Raw genomic sequence first — 23502 nt, forward strand, 5'->3', positions numbered from 1 at the left:
GTAGGGATATATTTACTTTATTAAAGCAGTATAACCGCAATATAACGAAAAAAATGTAAGTATTTTACAACAACAAAAATTCGGACGTAAGGTACAGCTTTTTGAGATACAGAAGCAATTATGTAAGTGAATTATTAACATAAAATCATAAAATTTTGAAGATCATCACAAAAACCCTACGTTCTTTAAAACCATACGAATAAAAAATAGAATTCGAAAAAAGAAAGCAGGGACAATATTCTTGGATCTGGTCAGGTTTGATCCTCGGCCACTTTAATCTTTTTTCGCATATAATGTTAAAATTACGCAATTAAACGTATGCAAATTGCACATCAATCGATTTGTCTCAAAATTCTACGTCGATTGATGTGAAAATATAATAAAATAATGAAAATTTAATTTTAAGAAAATTTTATGTCCGGCATTCGCATCAGCTGTCCGAACATTCGCAAAATGTAAACATTTTCTTTTTATGCTGTAGTTTCATTAAATTCTAAACAATCTTGACAAATGTTTATATAATAATGTAGAGCTTTTCAAGCTCTATCTTTTCATATAATTATGTTTTCGATTGTTCTAGTTTATATATTTGATATTCCTTACGGCGTTAAGCTGTCAGCTAGCAAGGAATACTCAGAATTACCGTTTAGACCGTAAGCAAAAATTTCAATTTTCAATTAGAGATATCTCAATTAATCTTCAATATTGTTTGGTGCCCTTTGGCTCAATTATGTATCTTTCTTTTAAGTTTAAAGCTCATTTATCAGATGTGGCAATAATTTTATCGTTCAATCGCATTTAGAATACTTTAAAAATCGCTTTTTTTGTCCGGAATTCGCATTTTCTCGGGCCGTGTCCGGATTCGCTGTTTTACCCTATCTCGGATATTTTCTCAACTATGCTATAAAGCAATTCTACACAAGACCATTTACTGAGAAACAATTCTGCACAATTCTTTTTCATTCTTTTTTATTAATCCTGTTACGTTGCCCAGCAACAGCGATGATGTGTATTGTGAAGTATGCCTAAATACAATCAAAAGAGTTAAAAAAAACTGCTGATGTTACTTAATCCAACATTCAAGAAAGATGATTTTGTTTGTTTTTATTTCATCCGATCTTGGATTCTTTTTGTAAATTTCCCTCTGTTTAGAATTACAACCGATCGCAACATCCTCTTTTAGGGTGACGTTTTTCTAGTGACGCCGTTAATATTATCGCCGTTCTAGTGTCGGCCCTGAAATTACTGCCGTTCTAGCGTCGCGTTCTAGTGTCGCCGTTCTAGTGTCGCCGTTCTAGTGTCGGCCCTGTTGCCGTTCTAGTGTCGCCGTTCTAGTGTCGCGTTCTAGTGTCGGGGTTGATAAGTTCTAGTGTCGGCCCTGGAATCTTGAAGTTCTAGTGCCGCGTTCTAGTGACGCGTTAAAAAAGTTGTAGTTCTAGTGTCGCGTTCTAGTGTCGGATTCTTAAGGTTCTAGTGGTAATACGTTCTAGTGTCGCTATGCTTGGTTGTCTGCTGGAGTCGTTGATGGGCCTCGTACTATTTCAGCAAAGGAACGACAACGTCACGAATCCAAAGAAGCCAATCACGCAGTTCGTCGCTTTCTTCTCTCTTTCTGTGGATCAATCGATGAAATAATCGGCAACGAAACGTTATGATGTGTTGCTTGTCCGCTAAACCGTTTAAAAATTAAGAACATTAAGGAATAATAAATCAAAATTATAAATGAATAATTGGCAGTGAAACAGAAGGCGACAGAAGGCATATACATGTATTTCCATTAAACATAATACTTCCAACAACTAGTTGGTACGATAGCACATTTCAACATCAGAATTTTTGTAATGTATGTTTAATTTCAAATTTGCTTTTTTTGCTTGCAAGTGCCACTCGTAAACATTTCCGTGCGTCAAATTCTTACAGAATTGAATATCGATTTCTTCGACAAACTTGCTATTCGCCATTAGGGTATCTATACCTCGTTTTGTGATGTAATAGCAAAGAGTAAAATGGAACCTTCTTACGTTATTAAATTTGAAACAGCTTATTACGGCGTTCTGTAAAAATTCGTCAGTGAGAGCGTTACAGTAAGTAACAGTAACATCTGTTAGTGTAGGAAAGGACAAAAGAAATTGAAGGATTTCCGACGAAATGTTGTAACCACAATATAGCGTCTCAAGATTCTTCAAAATAAACCGCTCCTTTTCGTTGCGGTAAAGTGTTATTTCGTCTTCAGATAAGACCGTAACGCTTTCGCAATGAGTTTTGAAAAATAAAGAGTTTAAATTAGGACAAAATTTGAAAACAGTCCAAATATCGACGACAGGAAAAAAACAAATGTCAAGAACCTCCAATAAATTTCCAGTATTTTTCAATAAGGGAACCACACTACCTTTAAACGTGATTTCAAATCCTTTATATTCTTTAAGCTCTTTGGGACAATTTAAATGGAATTGTCTGAGGTTTTTTAATGACGTCAAACTTAAAAGATCAGTGTCAGTTAATTCCTTCATGGCAATAATGATAACAGAAGTAAGTGATGACGAAATGAGCTGCACCACTTGTCCCAGACTACCTTTTCTGTATGGAGTGACGTAACCTATTCTAAGATTCACCAAGGAAAACATATTCGGAATTTCCGACAAATTTTGATCCAACCGCTTCTGAATGAACTCTACCAAGACTTCGAAGGTACTTTGATGTTGAAGGATTTTTAACTTTGTTAGATTATTTATGGCCAATTGAGCTCCTTGTTTTGTAACACTAGTGCAGTACATCAGCAAATACTGGAGGGTCTTACATAAACCAGAAGGTTTCTCTAGATCGTCGTAATTGAAACATAGCGATCGAACTCCAGTGTCTGTGATTCGCTGGCAGTGGTGAATATCCAACATTCTATTCATTAAACCATTAAAAAAGGCATTTACAAAATGAACAATATTTTAAACAGATTTAGATTTCACGTACCTTAAATTTTTACAATAATTTCCTATTAGATGTAAACAATTGTCCCCTGCTTTTGTGTATCGTAAGTTCAAAGAAAGCAATTTCCCGAACTGGGGGAAAACTGTCAAGTATTCTTCGGTGTAATAATGAAATCTGACGAATCTGAGTTGTGGGCTTATCAGATATTCAAGAACAAATGTGTTTGTGGGCTTGCCATAGGTATGGTACGCGAAATTGACGTTGACGATTATTTGTTCTAAGACGCTTATGGCTAAAGAGACATTAAAACATAAATACGACAATGTTTAAGAAGATAATTTTTTTTCTAAAAGGCTAACTTTTTTATTTGACTCACGCAGCTGATGAAATGGATTGACAACTTCTTCTAGCTCCATTGGCACTTCATTATTCGTCGATGGTTTAACTGGAAAATCACTATCTTCGATAATAGAGACAATAAATGCTACGCACAGTTGAAAGAGAGATTTTACACTTTTCACGGTAGGCATCTTCGCACTATTTAATTTAAAAAAAATAAGTTTGGAAATATTCACAGATCTGGAGACAAAAACACAATGTCAGCCGAGAAATAAATGACAAGAATTGTAATGAGAAAAACCACGTAGCCTTTATATTTGCGCATTTTTTCACGATTCCAATGAAAGCATAATAATATTTAGTTATTCCCTCAGGCTATTCCCAATTTCCCATAGGACATTTTGAAAAATATAGAGAAGTTTCATATTGCACTCACAAGCACACAAGCCCTCTTCCCAGTGGAGAAGCTGGGGATCTTATATTAGTCATTACTCTGGGCCCTGGGGAGGGAAAACGCCACTGGGTGTCGGCCTTCACGATTTAATGCTATTTAATGTTCTCTCACCGTATCGTCTCTTGTCTGATTCTAGTCTATAGCCTACACATTTCCCCCAAATCGGGTATTTCATTTTCGCACCTCCTTTTCTGTTCCGTATTGAAATTCTTCTTTGTTATGTATAGGTTTTCTTCTTGATTTTCTTCTAGGACGATTTTGTAAGCGAAGTGGATGGCAACTCATGCTATTCTCTCATCAAAATGCGCATGCTAAGTGCTCACAGCTCTAAACCAAGGCCTACGTAACGGTGAAGCCATCGACATTCTGCGCTGCGTTTACCATCAGCAGGGCAAAGGCGTCCTTCCGAGTCCTTCCAACTTCCGTTAGGCCCTATGTTTTTTAACTCATTGAATTCATTCTTATCTAACTTTCGCTGCCCCGGATAGAAAAACATAACAGATCCTTAAAGATCCTCCTAGGTTTTTGCTGTTGATTTATTTTCTTAGTGCCCGTCCCCATAAACTTTTTTTTGGTTTCCGGTTGGGATTTTCAGGAGCCGATTATTTTTTTTTATTTGACAGTTGTATTTGTGCCATATATCCTCTGCATTTTTGTTTCGCAGAATCTATTTAAGATAGAAAAGCAAGCTTATCAGCTCGCCCCGAAGGGATAGTCGTAAGCCAGTTGAAAACTGTCTTAAATGACAAAATCAGGGCCTATTGTTAAGTCAGACTTATTCACAATTCACAATTTTCTTCACAGACTTTTTTGGTCTTAAAACGGGATTTTTCTGTCACAGTTCAATATCCTTGCAAGTTATTTACGTTTAGTTTGCTCAACTAATATGTTCCTATTTTTACAAATAAAGTTCAATAATTGAATTTAAAAAAAAACTATCTTTTAATCAAATAACACTACAAAACATAAATGCAAATATGGTTAATGCTTCATGGTTGGGACATCAAAGGTTGCGTCATCACGGCGGTGCTATGGACATCTGGTGGTGATCAATTTTGACCTAAATTGAAAAAGTTGTAGTCGCAACCACCAGGTGTCACTAGTCGTAATGCAATTATTTTAGCAATTTTTCATTAATTACAGGAGAACTAATTAAGTAAATGAAAATATTTTGGTTCTGGGTCGCACCGCATATTTTTTGTCTAATTTTTAAGACCAAAAAGTCCGAATCTGTCGTAAAACGCCCGAGCTATGGTGCGGGACATACAGACAGATAAACAGGCAGACAGGCAGACAGACAGACAAAGTGACATGGTTTTTATATTTCTGTGTATGCGATTATTAGCTTCGCCCTTCGGGCTCGCAATTAGCTTTATTCCTAGCTTCATTGAAAAATTTACATTAGTGTGATCTCCGGTTATTGAAACATCCCGGATAACAAATCTCCCTAATGCCTAAAATGTATTGTTATCGCGATTGAAAAAGAATCGAAAATTCCAATCCCAGCTTACGGCGAACGATCAACATCAACCTCAGTATGTTCTTTTATTAAGCGAAAGTTACAACAATATTATCCATCCAAAGTTTAATTGATAATCACTATAGCCACTGGCGAGCCGTCCTTGATTAATCATGAGCAAAGAAAGCGACGAGCAGAGCAGCAAGTAGAAGTCAAGAAAGGGGGCGGGGCAGCTGGACAAGCCAACTTGCAACAAGAAGCCCTTCCTACCTCGTCGTCGTCTTCGTCGTCGTCGACAAGCATGCTGTCTGGTCCCAACACTCCGCTCACGCCGTTTTCTAACGCCAACGATCGACTGCCAACCGCCTCACTAATATAATAAGGAATAATAAAGCATGGACGAGCTGGAAAGCTTTAATTTGCAATATTATATTTTTTAACAGGGGATATTTTTCAAACAACATAATTTGGTTATTTCAAACAACATTCGAGCTAATAATTTTGTTGCAAAACTGCTTCCTGAGGAGGATTACTTGACATCCCAGATTGATTGATTCCAGATATTAATCTGCCCGTTGCTATTTCTGTATACAGCGTGCTCGGATACCTGCACGACATTTTCATAATGTAGGATAATCAATATACTTTAGTGCAAAATAATTTTTTTTTTAAATTAAGCTACACCACTTACTTTATTTTAGCCGATGATAAACTCTAATGCGATCGACGACCTCTCCTTTTTTTATTTTCTCTCTTACGTTGTTCCTCTTTAACATCTTCAGAAACCCACATGGTATCCAGCAGTTGATTATGAACATGTTCACTGCTGAAATCTATCCGCGGATCGACCTCCGTATCTTCTGGATCGTTAACAGCACCCGGATTGTCGAGTGGAGCGCATTCTAGGATTGGCTGCTCGAAAGCCTGGATGGGTACTCCTTGAGCATCTAGCTGCTGCGCGGCAAGCAACGCAGGGTTTATCACGTCCATTGGAATGCCAAACAGGTAATGGTCTTGATGCTGCTGAAAAGGCCGGAATGGAGTGAAAGCAGTACGGATAGAAGTGGCTGCTTCGTTCAGAGAGGCTGCTGTTGTGTTGAAGTTGGCTGCCATTGTAGTCATTGAGTTTGCGGCAGCTTCGAATGATGCCGCCGCATGTAACATTGCAGCAGCTCTGTCACTGTGCAATTGAGGAGAACCTTGTGGTTGCTGTCTGGGATACATTATAGGTGAGGAGAGGTTGGCCCTAAAAACAGTAATTGTTAAGGAAATTTGCGAAATGAACAATAAAAAAAACTAATTGATTAACTTTCGAAATTATATTGCATAGTAACCAAGATAAACATGGTTCAGATCACTTTAGACTAGAAGGCAGACTAGGCATCTTTTCACCTGAATATATAACTAACTTAAGTCTTTAATCATTAACACAAATTCATTTCAGAAAAAAATGTGAACCTACTTGGGTAATGGGAAGGGGAACTCAAAATTTTCTCCTTGCTCATCAAGAGAGCTGGGAAATCCAGCACTTTTTGACAGCCGTTGCTGTATACTACTACGTACTTCTTAGATGCAGTAAAAACAAGCAAACACAAAACAAAGACCACGAAAACGGGATGGGAAAAGGGACGCAGATAGAAAAGCTATGTTGCGTAATTTTAGACTGGAATTACAATTTATTTGGAAACATATTTGTTGTTTTCAACTTATTGCAGATGCAATGCTGTAGCTACTATTTTCCCGCCAATCCCGTTACGAATAGTTTGAAATGAGTGCGAAAAAATTCTCGAAAAAATGTTCAGTTTGCCATGGTTAAATTATACATTTATTCACAGTTTGTGAGAATGCTAGATAAAGACGATAATTTTATTGTTGAATGTAAGACTTTGATCCTTACCCCACCGCATTTCGTGTTGAGGAGAATACCGTATTATATACGTTGATGAAATTCACGACGGAATTTTAGATGCTCTCATGGTGGCCGTTATGTTTTATTGCAGGCAATATTTGACCCTTGTTTGTAACTATTGCATCTCTTCTACTCCTATTTGTTGACATGGTATTATATTGTGTTAACTTTGCAAGTCAGTTGATGTTTACATTTGCATAGCGTCATCCGTCATCAAATTACTTGTATAGGCTACAATAAAGAAATCAATTTATTACGACAGTGAAAAACTTACCCGTCATTTTAATGCTGTTTTTTTTTTTTTTTTACATTTAAATTACATTTATTTTATCCTTCGGAAGTGCGTTTGACCATGGAACCCGAACTACCGGTCAACGAATTAGAACGTCCCAACGTTACACTTAATTGCCGGGTATTTTATTTTCCCCCTAATTACAAATATAAATTTTTAATAAATATTGAATGAAAGTACGACTGACGGAATATGATTAACCAGGTGGTCAATGGGTATTGGGTACCCACCGATCCTGCTGGGAGTTCGTTGGTATCTGGACGGTGAACTTCTCAAAGAGTTGCCCGATTGTCCAGTCAACGAGACGATCACTGCATTTTCCATGTACGACGAAGATCTGTGTGACGTGGATCCCAGCAAGTTACTTCTCGAGTATGTCGGCCGCTCCTTCCAAGGGAATTACTCTTGCGAGGGTATGAACGCCGCTGGATGGGGACCTTCGTCCGATGTCGTGACTCTCGTCATTTACTGTAAGAATCTGCCACAGCACGGCAGCAACTTTGCAATCTATTCTTCTGCATTCGTCAATTAAGAATTGCCAATTGAATATTGCGTTGCCTCATTAAACGGCCTTTTTAACGTGACAGATCCACCGGGTAATACGACACTTATCTTCGAGCCTGATGTGGTCGTGAAAGACGAGCCAATGGACTTTAACGTGCGGGGTCTCAGACGTTGGTCAGCCGGCTGTGACACAGTACAGATGGACGCGCAACGGACACGTCATTCCAGAGATTAGTGATGCCCAATGGAATGTCAGCCAAGTGACGCTGAATTATCAAGCCAACTACTCGTGTACACCAGTCAACGAGGCCGGCGAGGGCGAGACGGCCACTGTCGAAGTCGAGGTCTACGGTGAGTGATTTATCCCAATAAACGTTAGGCCTATATATCGCCGGTACAACTCGATAACATAGTCAACTAATGATATTTGCTTTGTTCGAGCGTATCTCCACAGCTGGGCCAACGTTTATTGAGCGACTTCCGCCAACATCAGACGCCCCTCTCTGATGCTGCCGACGCTACCAAATTATCGTGTCGCGTTGAGTGTTACCCGCTCTGTCAGATCGATTGGTTCCGCAACGGATTGCCCATCCGAGAATCACCCATTGTACACTGTCGTCGATAGTTTCGTGCCGGAAAACGTCAAAGTAAAAAAAAAAAAACTTATTGAATTCCTTTGAAATGTGGATGTTAGTTAGTTAGTTGCTCACATTGTAATTGTGGTTATTCAATTATTTTATTTTTTTAATGCGCAACAGTTTAATCAGCACCAGTCGGTCAAGTCGACGCTGTCTTTCAACATGCGGATGTGGAGTCAGGCGAAACTGGATCCGATAGTTGACACTGCGAATTACACTTGCACTTCCACAGACAACGTGGTGGGCGATGGTGTCTCTAGTACAACCTTTTTCACGGTTGAATGTAAGTCGAGACGGTTTTAATTTGACTGCTTATAAGCTCATTGAATTACGTTGTTAATTACATGATTGCAGATGCACCGACAAACACAGTAATTGACCGCCCAACGATCGAAGTGGAAGAAGGCTCAATAGCCGGTCACTTGGAGTGCTCGGCGTCCTCCTATCCGTTGGCCAATTATTACTGGCAGTACAACCACCAGATCATTGGCAACGGGCAACGGGCAACGTCTGGCACTTGATTACGGTCTGAGCCGTGATAAGACGGGCGAATACTCGTGTGTGGCCACAATCAGCACAGCAACAGCAGCGCCAAAGCCTTCATCAATGTCGTTTGTGAGATAATCGTTTTATCCTCAATCGCTTTGCCGCGTTTTGCGTCACAAGGAAGAATCCTCTGCTTGTTTCATAGTACACTTAATACTCGATTCGTCCAATCGATCATCCATTTTATTTCCCCAACTCATTTAAGCATTATAGGACATAACTTTCGTTTCTACCAAGTCATATAATCATTGAATATTGTGCGTTTTATTATGTGCAGACAAACCGGAGTGTTCAATCACTTTACGCGAAATGGAAGGCAAGACCAGGTTGATATGCGAAGTCAAGGCCAATCCCAAACTGGTTGACTTCACTTGGATGCTGAACAACTCTACGTTGACCACGGACATTGTTCACATGGGCTTGCAAAGTATTCTGACAATTGACGGACCACCTCCCGTCAGTGGCGTTTATACTATTGTTACGTGAACAACTCGGTCGGCCTTGCAACCCCCTGCGAGATTAACGTCGAAGGTAATTTTTTGTTTGAAACATTTTGTATGAACCGAATGTTAACTTCCGTTCCAGAAAAAAAATGAGAGGAAAGAAAAATGTCGAGTTGCCAAACCGAAAGAGACGATTTTTCTTTTGTTGAACCATGTGACACGCAACGCCATTAGAAATCCATCGCGTGCTGTCCAACGGAAGCCTTATATACAGACAAATGGATTTATCATACCGTGCTCGATAAGGATTTATGTCTCCATTAGTCACAATTTTTTCCCTATCTTCCAACGCAGGTGGGTTATTGGCGAAGCTGGGTGACGAGAACTCATCGCCATTATCGCCGCTGCCATCGTCGTCATCCTCGTCGTCTTTATTGTGTTACTCGTCATTTGCCGAAGACAGCGCGCCGACGATAAATGTAAGTCCTTTCTTACGACTCACTTATAGTCTATTTTGTCTGTCCTACGAATATCCGTTCTGCCATACATTGATATATAGTTTACAATTAAGTAAAATAATCAGCAATTATGCGAAAAATGGAACTGCAAGAGTCCATGAAGTATTTCTGTCATAGACTGGATATTGCTAGTACATCATTGCTATCGTTATATTCTACTGTAGAATCAAAGCTTTGATTTAAAATACGGAATGTGTTTGAAGCTTTTTCTAGATCTGTTTCCGCTTGCGTTGATTCGTCACTAACTATTTGTGATTTTTATTATTTTTTCCCACCTTTTTCTATTAAAAAATAAAACCCCGAACTCCCCCCGAGGCAACGACCACTTGATGAGACGGTGGTTAAATTGAACTTGGTTGACTTGATGATGGGAAGATTTGTCTTTGCTGCTGGGATAACACGGAAGTTGAATGGGAACCAGCTCTACACTGCCCAGTGGAAGAAAAATGCCGATGACGTGATGAGAGAACACTGCAAGTTGACTCGAAATTTGAAAAGATTCAACCGATATGCCACTGTCAGAGGAACTCTCAAATTCGACATCTGTAAATAGAAAAGGTGATTAGAGTTGAGAATCATTTTTTATAAAGTTTACAAGCAAATTTTGAAGCAATGCTAACATTTGAATCTAGAGAAAAATACCTGAGAACTCAGTCGAGTGGTGTCTAAAACTCATATTGATGGTGAGCTTTAGGAGATTGTCCAGAGAAGATTTTTGGAGTTGATGAAACAACAGAGAAGAACTGAATGAAGTACGATGTCAAAAACTCCGTTTACATATCAGAAATCGAAGAGAGAATAACCAATGGGAAGGTGTCGGTGATCATGAAACACGATGAAGGACGGTTCCTCCTCAAGACGGATCCCCCTCTTCCGTTCACTCTTTCCTCCAGCTGGAACCGCAAACAAGGACGTCACGCGTTACGTCAAACGCTAGTCCCACTGGGACTTTTAGGGATTAAAAGGGTGGGGGCAGATGAGAAGGTATGACACACATCATTAGATGACATTGGACTTTCGCTTCCTTTCGCATGGGCTTCATCAGAATTGCTTAAAAAAAGCTATCGCATCAAGAAAAAACTAAAAAAGTAGGAACTAACAAACTTTAAGTTGCCTGATAAATTTTAAAATGCTATTTTGTTTCAGGTAGCTTTTAGTTGGAATAAACGTTTCGTCGCCAGTAGAAGACACACGTTGTCTGCTCAAACGGTAAAGTGTGCAAGTAACTACATTGATAATATTACCCGCTCAAGTATCCCGTCGGTAGCTCAGTTGGCAGAGCGGTGGACTGTAGATTCGGTTCACGAAATATGGCATCGTGAAAAGCAAGTTATCCATAGGTCGCTGGTTCAATTCCGGCCCGACGGAATCCACTTTGATGTCCCTCCCTTTTAACGCAGATCAAAAGAAACACAACAACGAGATTTTTTTATAGCGCTTCTAATCAGAATTATTCCACTAAAGTTAAAATTTATACATTATTGTTTTCGGTACAGAAAAACGGATAATGTGGAAACTTACTTGGAAATCAAGAGAAAGGGAGCAAGAGAAATAGCTCGTTTAGGAAAGCGTGGCCGCCGGCAGCAGATAAATAGAACAACAAGCTGGTGGGCATTCGTGACGTATATTCATTGCGGGCGATATGACAGCATTTAATACTCCACGTACCAGAGCTGGCTCAGAAGCTCAGAACAATCAATTCATTGTTTTAAGATTTTAAATCCTTCCGTTTGACATAGGTAACCGTGCAGCTAAACGGTAGCATAGTCATTTTTTGAATTTTTTAAATCGAGATTTCAATGCTGTTAAGTTGATTTTCTCAACTTTATAGGATCGATAAAAGTCTTATGTGTCTTCTCTTCATTGGGGTTTGTGCAAACTTATACTAGTGGGTTGCATACAAGAATTAAATAAACCCTTAAATCGACTGCGGATGTTCTACCGTAGTCAGGGAGCGACACTTATGGGAATTGGGAAGCGAAGAAGGGTGGCGTAGAATGAAAGAAACATTTTTAAACGCGCGTTTGGACTTATAATATTAAATTCGTGTATCACATTTGCATTATTTCAGCTTAGATCATTATTAGTCTAAACGATGCTTTCTTCTTTTGCCATGTGAGAAGAGAACCATACGGCACACAATTGTTAGAAGATGCTGGACTTTTACTTCCACCAGTATCTCCACCTACTTCAACTAAAAAGACCTACAACATCAACAAAAGACTACTAAGGTACTAAATTAATTTTAATCGTTTTAAGTCATCCGGTCTGATATGGTCTGATATTTAAAATAACGAAAAATGTCCTTAACCATCTAAAACGTTTCGTGTATCAGACACGCTAAACTAGAACATCATTTTTTAAATTTAACTTTTATACTGTCGCATGCCATAACGCACATAGCTCTGTTATTGAATGTGGTTGGTCCCGCATTACTTCATTTCGTTTTTCATTAATTATTCAGTCAAAATTCCTTTTTATCGCTGAGATTTATGTTTGTTTTCCTCTAACAATTCCTCTGTTTTTATCTTGAATTTTAAAATGAGTTTGAACTAGTTGAAAATGAAAATCAAAGAATTATAGAAAACAAAAACCCCGTGACGCTGACTGTAACTTGCCAGAATTGACGAAACACTTCCAGTATTTCCAGATCTCGAAAAGAAAGAACGATAGGTTATGCCCGTAAATCAGATTCCCGAACGTGATCTTGACGTTGCTGCGTATTTTTGCTATAATTGTGTGGCGTCAATGGAAACTGATCCATTACATTTTATTTCACATTTCCCAGACATAGAGCAGTTGGATTATAGCTAACATTTGAGTCTTGTGGTCGACCACAAAACATTTTTCGTTACCCTCCCTCCTATTTCTCGGGTTAACACTTTCATGTCGTCGTTGCCTCGTTGGTGATCGCTCGAGGATTCCCGTCCTCCTCATTCCCACGGACTGATCGCTTTGATGCTCAGATGGACATACCAGAATTTTAAAGATCAGTGTGCATTTACCTTTCGAACTGTAACCATCTTTTCGTTACCTCTTTCGCTTCAGAAGAAAAAGACAAATTGCCTGGCCATTTACTTTTTTAAAGTTCGATGCGAGTTTCGTGTAGACTGATAAAAGAGTTCACAAAGTAGAACAAAATGTCTGAAACACCAAGATTGTTAATTGACGAACCGCCAGACGATGTTACCAACTGGAACATTGTGCCTAGCCAAATAACGTGACATTTTGCGGTCTGATGAAGTCTACCTTCGGCCCAATTTTATAGGCAAATCTTATCCCGAACTGAAAACGTACGTGGACGTACAAATGCGGCTACTAATGGAAGATTTTATGCAACCCCTTCGACATGGAATGGCAAAACTGCTCTCGGGAAAATTTCAACCTCGAGATGTCCAGGAACTGCGAATTTATGAAAATGTCACCTTTAAACGAAGCGGACTTGTCCAGGATCGTCGAAGGATGATTCCGGAACGTGAATCATCATGGCGTATCTACTCTGTAAATTTTAAGGAGTTACCGAGAGTCAACTGGAGCACAAGTCGGAGACTTATTCAGGGATCACTCGTTTGTCTCTGGGATCCAACATCAAACGATCTAATCGTAGCCAGCGTCGTACACAGGTTTAATTTAGTTAAAATTTTTTATTTTATTACTTTGAACTTTAACTATCTAATTATGTCTGCCGTCCACAGTAACCCACAGGAATTAGCCAGGGGCCAAATCATGTTAGCGATTGAATCCTCAGATGCAGCAGACCACTTTCATAAGAAGGTATTTTTAATTTTTTGTTCGATATTGTAGCCAATTCTTGTATATTCATTTAATGCATTGTTTGATTAGACGTACATCATGTTAGAATCAGTGATATTCTATGAACCATATCGAGCTGTGCTCGAAGTACTGCAGGATTTTACGAAGGATTCTTTCCCAATGCTGGACTACTTCCTTGGGACAGAAACGGATCACACGCCCCCGTCTTATGACTGGCAGTCGTATACTTACGTCCTGCGTAAAAGTGAAGACTCGACTTTCATCGTTGAAAACTTGGCTGATTTTTCTGAGTGGCCAACTGCCAACGAAATGGGATTGGACAAGAGGCAATACGAAGCATTGTACACGGCCCTTACCAGCCGAGTGGCTTTGATTCAAGGGCCGCCTGGAACAGGGAAGACTTTCCTCGCCCTTCGAATTATCCAATCTTTACTGGATAATAAAAATTCATGGCAAGGACAAAATGAGGGAGAACTATTGGCGAAATCGGAAATTTCTGAAAGCGGAGCTAGTTGTCGAGTAAATTGGCGCGTTAAAAACCAAATTTTCTGGGAGAACTATTTTGGAGAATGGTGCGACGATCGAGCACCCATAGTTGTTATCTGCCTTACGGTACGTCACATAAGGAGTTAATGTCATGGAAACGTGTTTCTAATCTTTTTCATTTGTTTAGAATCATGCCCTGGATCAATTTCTGGAAGGGGTCCTTCGTTTGACCGACAAAATAATAAGAATTGGAAGCCAATCCAAATCGCCAATCTTGGAGAACTTCACTTTACATAAAGTGAAATCAAAAGTCAGGGAGGCTCAGAATAACGGACCGTATGCAGAATCAAACTATCCTTATTATTTTCTTAAAATGAAGGAGGTATCATTCAAAGAATTTACGTGGAAATCCTAATTCGCAGCATTAAAAATAAAATTTTGTATTTCAGCTTCGGGTCAATATGGAGTTGCAAATTGGTTTCATCCAAAAAAATATTCGCAAAACTCATTCCGAGATCGTCAAACTCGCTGATCTGAAACGACGAGGTGTCATCAGCGCTGAAATTTGCCATGTCTTTGAGAAAGCCGAAAGATATTGGGTAAAGCGCAAACGTAAAGAAAATGTTCTGGAATGGTGGTTAGGCTGGACTAACCACCGGCAACTTCTCAAAGTATTCCGAGAAACGCGAATGGAAAATCGCAGCAAAATTGGTGAAGTGACTGCTGTCTTCACAGCGGATGAAAGCGATTCAGCCAATGCTCACAATCTAGAAGATAATTGTGAAGATTCCGAATTGACCGCTATTGATTCAATTGAAGACATCGTTTTCGATGATGACGAAGACTTTCAAGAAGAGCTCCGTGTAGCCCAAGAAAAAACGAAAGTAAAAACTACGTCAGACGAAGCCTCTGAGAAAAAAGACCCAACTTTACGTTTTGACAACACGGCAGTAACTGTGGAAGAGGAAACGCTCGTCGATTTTGCTAAAAATCAATTGAACCGAATGGAGTTTGTTCGGGATCTACTCTCCGCGATCCCAAACGATGCCTGCCTAGAAGAGAGTTTTCATGTCGGCCAAATCTTGACCATGTCCTTAAGACAACGTTGGATGTTGTTTAGAAAATCGAAACGTTCTTATCAGGAAATGATGGAACAGGATGTGCGCAAATCAAAAGAAGATTACGAATCCCAAATAAAAGAGTACAATCAACTCAAAGGCCAAGCCCTAGCAGCCCTTTGTCGAACTGCGGACGTCATCGGCATGACAACCACTGGAGCAGCGAAAAACCGCTTGCTACTGGAATCGCTTAAAGCGAAAATTGGTATGTATTATTTATTTTCAAACTTAAAATTTCTTTTTTTTTTTCAAACATTGAACTCGTAAACTTGTTTTCATTGACGGTGTTATTCCTCTTCAGTTATGGTAGAAGAAGCAGCTGAAGTGCTTGAAACGCACATTGTATGTTCACTGACAGCAGATTGCCAGCAACTAATTATGATTGGTAAGGTTTTAGTTTTTCAGATCTCTACGAACAAAGCTTAATATTGGGTTTGAATGATTAGGGGATCACCAACAGCTACGGCCGTCGGTAAATGTGTTCGACCTAGCAAAGAACTATCATCTGGATGTGTCGTTATTTGAACGACTCATCTTGGGCGGCCTGAAAGCTGTTAGATTGGGCGTTCAACACCGAATGCGACCTGAAATAGTGCGGCTGATCGTTCCTGCCATCTACGAAGAATTGGAAAACCATTCTACAGTCTACGATCACCCTCATGTTCCGGGAATGCAGCACGATGTATGATGGCCAAGCAATATTTTATAAAAATATTTGTAATTTTAATTCTTTTATTACGTCAAATTTTAGGTCTTCTTTTATCATCACAACTATCCTGAGAAGGAGGACGGAAGCAGTTTTTACAATCGCCATGAAGTCGATATGTCTCTCCGTTTGGCTATTTATCTCATTCGTGAACAGAAAGTCGCTCCCCAACAAATCACCATCTTGGCCACATACACCGCTCAGCTTCATCAGTTTTTTAATTCGCGCAAATCTTACGAATTACTGGCAGATGTCCGTATAACGGTCGTCGATAATTTCCAGGGCGAAGAAAACGATGTCATTATTCTTTCGCTGGTGCGAAATAACAGCCGGAACTCTGTCGGCTTCCTCCGCACTGCTAATCGCGTTTGTGTAGCATTGTCTCGTGCCCGAAACGGCCTCTACATTCTCGGGAATATTCACATGCTAGCTAATGCAAGCCCTGTCTGGGCTGACATGGAGAAAGTGTTGAAAGAACACGACCAAATCGGCGAGGAGATATCACTGCGATGTGACCGTCACCATGAAATCGTCCGTAAAGTAGGCACCAATCGCTAAAATTGTTATTAGTTTTCAGTTAATATAATTTTATGTTTTTTCCGCAGGTCAAACGGTCCATTGATTTCCCGATTGGGTCATTTTGTCGCGAGTTGTGCGGTGAACTTGATTGATTGATGAACTTGATTGCGGCCACGTCTGTAGACTCGTCTGTCACCAGGACGAACTACATACAAGCAGTTGTCCCGAAATAATCACCAAACTTTTAGACTGCGGACATGATTATTCTGGGCCCTGCTCAAGAAATTCCGAAAACGTGTTCTGCCCAGAGCTTGTGATCGTGACCAAGGAGCCGTGCATGCACGAACTTAAAATTCCATGCTCCAAGCTTCAAAATGGAGAGTTCCCTTGTCCTTTCCCGGAGATGAAGAAACTTCTCTGCGGACACATCCAACAGCTTCCGTGCTCTACGCCGCTGGATGCCTCCCTGTGTGATACGGAAGTGGAATTCGTAATGTCGTGCTCTCACCTGACGACAATTCAATGCCGTTTGCCAGCAGACGATCGACAAAAGCTAGCCGCTTACTGTACGGAGCTTGTGCGTAAGAAACTTTTATGTGGCCATCCAAAACGAATGAAATGCAACGAAGATCCGACGGAATTCGACTGTGGCGTTGCAGATGAGCGTCTTTTGGATTGCGGGCATCTTTTCCAGTATGCATGCCCCGGGAAATCCATGGACGTATTTATTTTGTCCTGTGAGCGCATTGTCGATCAAAAAATGCCTTGCGGGCATACTCAGAAAGTTACGTGTTCTAAACCGCTTACACGGTGCCTTCAAGAAACCGTCAGAGTACTCGAATGTGGTCACAGCGTCAAAAGCGCGTGCTGGAACACGACACCAACCTGTACGGCGATTGTAGAGAAGACATTGGCGTGCGGCCACCAGCAGTCTGTCCACTGCAATATCGACTCGGTTGTTTGCATCGAACTGGCCAAAGTCCTTCATCCCGTTTGTTCGCATTTACAGTTGGTTCCCTGTTTGATGACAAAAGATGAAACTTATTTGGGCAATTTGAAATGCAAAACAGAGACATTGAAATTGCTAAATTGTGGACACGAAGCTCTCCTTCCTTGTTCCCAGGAAATCGACGACAGCATTGTCTGTTCTACCTTGATTGATGTTACGCTTCCGTGTAACCACACGGCCAACATTCCATGCAGTAATAGTGACATGAAAGCAAAGAAGAAATGCAAAGTGAAATGCGGAGCCCTTCTCGATTGTGGCCATGGCTGCTCGCTGATTTGCCACGACCAAGCAATTGCACATGTTTGCAAGCAAATAGTTCCAAAACAACTGAAATGCGCTCATTACGTGGTACGCATTTTTATTTCCACAATATTACAATTTTGATCATTAAGAAATATTTCATTTACAGAACATGCCGTGTTCCCGCCAACCATTTGACGAAGTTTGTCGCGCACCCGTCTCCGTTCAACGTCCTTGCCGTCATACGTGGATGACCGAATGTGTCAATAGGTCTTCAAAAGACGTGCCCGTCTGTCGTGAACAAATTAAGAAAACATTGCCCTGCAATCATATGGCATTGGTTGAATGTTCCGTATCGACTGATGACATTTTCTGCAACGAGATATGCGATCATGTCCTTGCTTGTCAACACAGTGTACCTACCAGATGTGGAGTCTCAATGAAAAAAAGGTACTTGTTGACGTGCCCTATAAAAGAACTGAAAGAATTGCCGTGTGGTCACATCTACACCTTCAATTGTGGATCTTATGAAGCTAGCATACCTCTAGATAGCCTTTACTGCAGGTAACCAAATTTAAACTGTGACACCGAGGCAAGTTAAATTTAATTAAATTAATTTTCATGGTTTAGGGTTATGGTGGAAAAAACGGTCCCGGAATGCGGTCATAGAGTTATGTTTGAGTGTGGAAAACTAGTGTCAAAATACGACTGCCCACAAGAAGTCGAGCTGGAACACATAAAACTTTCGTGTGGTCATTCTTTACGAGGGGAATGCCGACTTCTTTACGCTGGTACTATCTTACTTTTAACCATGCATAATTAATCCCGTCGATTGTTACATTTTGTTTGTTTGTTAAAGATAAAACTGACATTATGGAAGCCACGAAAGCGGAAAAGTGTACTGGTCCTTGCCGAGCAAAACTCGTTTGCGGTCACCGTTGCACCGCACGCTGTCATGAATGCCAGGCAAACGGACTCCATTCAGTCTGCGCCCAGCGTTGTAATCGTGCTCTTATATGCGGGCATATGTACGTGATCATTTTAATTTCGCATTTTAAATGTAATTCGAATTACAATTAAATTATACTCTTGGTAGGTGTGAAGCAAAATGCACTAAAGTGTGCCCTCCGTGCAAGAAACCTTGCGGATACCAATGCTCACATCAAAAGTGTTCAGCATCATGTGGCGATGAATGTTTTATGTGCACGGTAACGTCTTTTTAAGTTTGCATTGTAGTAAAATTCCTAATAGTAATTTGTTTTAACAGAAAACCTGTGGATGGAAATGCCAGCACGCAAAATGCAGTCATCCTTGTTACGAATTTTGCTATCGGAAGCCATGTGACGAGCCTTGTCACGAAACCCTACCTTGTGGACATCGATGTGACAGCGTGTGCGGTGAAAATTGCCCGCCAAAATGTTTGTCTTGTTCTGGTAACAAAATACCAAACTTCAATCAGAGATCCAGGTAAAAAGAGTTAGACAAAATCGTGTTAAAAGATTATCGAAATGCTATAATCCTTTTAATGCCCAGGTATATTTATCTGGAATGCGACCACAGGATCGAATTGAAAAAAATGGACGAGTGGGTGAATCGAAAGGATGAGAGTGAGGAGCCCATCCGCCAAATCCGTTTCCCTTCGTGTCCGCAGTGCGGAAAGGCGATCCGGCAGTGTTTCCGCTATGGTGACCAAATCAAAGCCTTTTATTTGGATTTGATTGGCATAAAATGGGTCTATGTTAAGGATGAAACGATCCGCATTGTCGAAAAAATCAAGCAAGCATTGAACAAATGGAAACCGCAAACAGCGGAAACAGAACATGACGCCCGCATCAAATCGACTTTTCTTCGTCTTACGTCTCTGTCCAATTGCAACACTTTGAGTAGCGACCAACGTTGGGATCTGATTTATCGGATTCAGTTAATCTACGTAATGTCCTGCATAATGAACGATTCAAAGAAGAAATACGCGATGAAAAAGAACGAGAAAAAAGAAGAATTTAATCTAAACGAGTCATCAGTGGAACACATTCTGTGCGAGATTTCCAGCGCATTCCTCTACATGGAGAAAAATTCGAATTCTGGATATGGATACTATTTCGACTTGTTCGTTGCGTTGAAACGGATGGATTTGTATCGACAATACTACGCCGTGAATTCTCTGTCGGAAAGACTCCCAAAATCCAGTCGCGTCAATCAGAGGCAACTAGCGAAAGTCGCCCATCTACTAAACGCCAATCAACAATTGACTGATGCTGAAGAAAACTTTCTTGTGAACTGGTTCGAAGAAAAATCAACTTTTTACGGGATTAATTTAACGAGTTCATTCAATCGTGCTAACGTCCAGCTCGTACAACGCCTAGACATGAGCAATGAAACGTGGTACAAGTGTAACCGATCGTTTTGTGAGGCGGTCTTCTCCAAAACATGCGACAAAAAATGTCCCGAATGCTTGGACGAACTTGAGGCTTGATTCAGTTTTAAAGTTTTCTTTTATTGTTTAAGTTGTTTAACTGCAGCAGATTCATTTGCGTCATGTTTAATCATTTACTGCTCATTTTAAGCGCAATAAGTCTACCAAGATAATCGAATACAGATACTGTACTTTGATGAACCTTTGTTTATTGATTGACATTTGTGGAAGTGGGCGTTGAGTTCGAGTAAAATTTCAGGGGAAAGGACTTCGTAAAATCGTCGCCGATGCCCCCAACGCGAACTGATCGTGCGATTAAGAAAGACCGTGTTTCGTGTATGGACCTGACAAGCATGAAATATACAATTGGATTGGATACAAGGACCAACTTTCAAGGAGATGTTGCCCAAATAGATCCGTAAAAAGGTAAGGTAAGGTTTTTAAACAATTGAATTTCTTTTCTCGAGGTTTTTCGCTTTTCTTTGGGCATGGTATTGTTAATCGATCTAGCTGTTTAGTTCAGTTTCTTTTTGGTAAATTTTCCATTGGAGTTTAGGTTTCATTTCACGACACGGGCAGTGGTTTTTAGTCATTTAAATTTTATTCCAAGTAGCCTTCAGTTGCAGCCATTGTTGGTATGCAGATAATATTTAATAAATTTACTAATTCGAATCACGATTATTAATCATCACATTTGTTCATGTGACAGGACTTGAGCTGTGGCGATGGCAGGAGAGCCAAACCATCAATATCCCGATCGATGCCCTTGTGCCACCGCAATCGCAAATAGAAGTGAAGCAACAATTGTATCAGACCAACATTTCATTCGTCGTCAAAGTGCAGGAAGCATTAAAGACGAGAATCCCAACGTCAACGCTAGTTCTTGCAATACGAAAGCAGGTATAAATATTGGTATTTCATTTTTGTGTAGCTGCTACTATATTTAAACAAATTGTGGGAAAACAGCTCACAGAATGGACTGGATGAGCTATCACCGACTGGACAACATTTATGGGTACTTGAATTATTTGGCGGAAACGTACCCAAACCTTGTCCAGTTAATTAATATCGGCGCTTCGTACGAAAAACGGACGCTCTACGTCGTTCGCATATCTAATTCATCCAAACCTGATACGCAACCCGCCGTTTGGATCGATGGAGGTAAATGAAAACAGTAAAAGATTCACAACAAATAGTTTGATAATAATTTTATCGTGAAATTACATATTTCTACTTTCAAGGATTTCACGCCTGTGAGTGGATCACACACGCGTTGGCCACATACGCGTTGGCCACATACATTATCCAACAGCTGGTCGAAGAACCGGCAAACGCGAAGCTTTTGTTCAACATCGACTGGTACATTATGCCGGTTGTCAATCCCGACGGTATTTCGTAGAAGAAACTCAGTTACAATTTTTTAGTAGTTTGTTATTTGTAATTGTATTAAAAGGTTATGAATACTCCCATGTGATAAATCGTCTCTGGAGAAGATCCCGGTCCAACACAGGATTGAGGCGGTGTCAAGGTGTTGATCTGAACCGTAACTTTGACTTCAAGGTTCGAATCATTTTCTTTCCCCTCTGCAAGTGTTGAAAAACCATTTTGTTTTTTAATGTTTAATCTCTTCGCTACATCGACATAATTTTAGTGGGGTGGTCCAGGATCGAGCAGTAATCCCAGCTCCGAAACATTCAAAGGATCCAAAGCCTTTTCTCAGCCAGAGGCTGTTGCGTATTCAAAATTCATCAAAAGCAAATCCAATCAAATCAAAGTATTTAGCCTAACTGAATATAGGAACTCTTTATATAGCATGAAACTTAATGCACATTTTTAACTGGAAAACATTATATCCTTGATAGCTTTACTTGAGTCTTCACAGCTATATGGCCAATTGATTCTGCTTCCCTGGGGTTATGCACGCAAGTACCCGTCTGATCACAATGAAATGTTGGCGCTCGCCAATCTCGCAGCTTCGAAATTCCGCGCCTTCAGCTATAGAGTGGGAACTACAGTAGATCTTCTTTATCGAGCTTCAGGTATATTTAAATCTGTAACTACTTCATCTTTGAGTTTTAGTTTTCAGCATAAATGAATACCCTTTTATGAGATGTATATAGGCAACTCGGTCGATTGGGCCAAATCGATTGGCATCAAATACGTGTACACTGTCGAGCTTCCCATCAGAGGATTTGTCCTACCGGCTTCATTCATTTTGCCAGTGAGCAAAGATTTCTTCCCCGCCTTGGACGTCTTGGCTTCCAAAATATCCACACTGAATGTTTGATTCGTTTCATGATATTTTCTTCATTCACGTAGTTCGATTCGACTTGTTTGCTAGTGGTTTGATTTAGCCTAGATTCAGTGTTGTTTCGTTTAATTTTAGTTTGTGTGACAAAACACAAAATACATAACAAGTAAAAAAAAAATTAGTTCCTTTTTTTGGCAAATTCAGAATATGATCATTATGAATAGCTGGCAACTATTTGCCGTACTAAAAAAGCGGGAACTGGAACCAGATCGTCTGCAGTCTACACTTGATCACATGTATTATTTAGTAGTTGACTCCGGTGCGTAGCACTATGACGGAATCGCAGTAGTAAAAAGGCGCTTAAGTATCGTACTATAGTAATTTGTATCACAAGTAAAATTGAAAATGGCTACAGTGTATCACTAGTAAAACGTATCTCAAATAATACCGTTCGGTAGAAAATCAAAATTTTCTAAATAATTTATTTATTTCATACCAACAAATGGTCAATAGTAAATTGTTTCATAATTCTTTTTCAAAATTTCGTGTGAAAAGGGAAAGTGATACAGTAGTATTTTGTAGTATAACGACAACGTCTCGTTAGTAACAGGCATCAACAGTAACACCCCCTATGATCCAGTATGATATTCACGGCTTCGCCGTGATGATCCCGAATGTAAAATTCACGGCTTCGCCGTGGATGATACCGAATTTAATTTCACGGCTTCGCCGTGGATAATAATAAAATTATGTTCACGGCTTCGCCGTGATTGATAATAACTTGACGTTCACGGCTTCGCCGTGGATGATAATAATATGATGTTCACGGCTTCGCCGTGATTGTGATTCGGGAATTACCAATTTTATAACCTAACCTAACCTAACCTAACCTAACCTAACCTAACCTAACCTAACCTAACCTAACCTAACCTCACCTAACCTAACCTAACCTAACCTAACCT

The 23502-nt window shown here is 40.0% G+C and overlaps 1 protein-coding gene, 2 long non-coding RNA genes and 1 other non-coding gene across 4 annotated transcripts; all 4 read left to right on the forward strand.

Annotated features, from left to right (window-relative positions):
* The first annotated feature begins 7600 nt into the window (after positions 1-7600).
* Positions 7601-8479, forward strand: LOC124326000. Its single transcript, XR_006915491.1, has 3 exons — positions 7601-7845; positions 7963-8230; positions 8334-8479. It is a non-coding gene; the product is annotated as an uncharacterized LOC124326000 (long non-coding RNA).
* A 6-nt stretch (positions 8480-8485) lies between these two features.
* LOC124326001 lies at positions 8486-8971 on the forward strand. Its single transcript, XR_006915492.1, has 3 exons — positions 8486-8526; positions 8638-8800; positions 8872-8971. It is a non-coding gene; the product is annotated as an uncharacterized LOC124326001 (long non-coding RNA).
* Positions 8972-11281: 2310 nt separating this feature from the next.
* Trnay-gua lies at positions 11282-11392 on the forward strand. The gene is made up of 2 exons: positions 11282-11318; positions 11357-11392. It is a non-coding gene; the product is annotated as a tRNA-Tyr (tRNA).
* A 9622-nt stretch (positions 11393-21014) lies between these two features.
* Positions 21015-22187, forward strand: LOC124327697 (carboxypeptidase A1-like). Its single transcript, XM_046786696.1, has 6 exons — positions 21015-21189; positions 21256-21450; positions 21531-21677; positions 21743-21849; positions 21941-22063; positions 22152-22187. The coding sequence occupies exons 1-6, from the start codon at positions 21015-21017 to the stop codon at positions 22185-22187; spliced, it is 783 nt and encodes a 260-aa protein (XP_046642652.1).
* The last annotated feature ends 1315 nt before the right edge of the window (positions 22188-23502 follow it).

This window comes from Daphnia pulicaria, chromosome 2, assembly GCF_021234035.1.
Source record: "Daphnia pulicaria isolate SC F1-1A chromosome 2, SC_F0-13Bv2, whole genome shotgun sequence".
Taxonomy (NCBI): Eukaryota; Metazoa; Arthropoda; class Branchiopoda; order Diplostraca; family Daphniidae; genus Daphnia; species Daphnia pulicaria.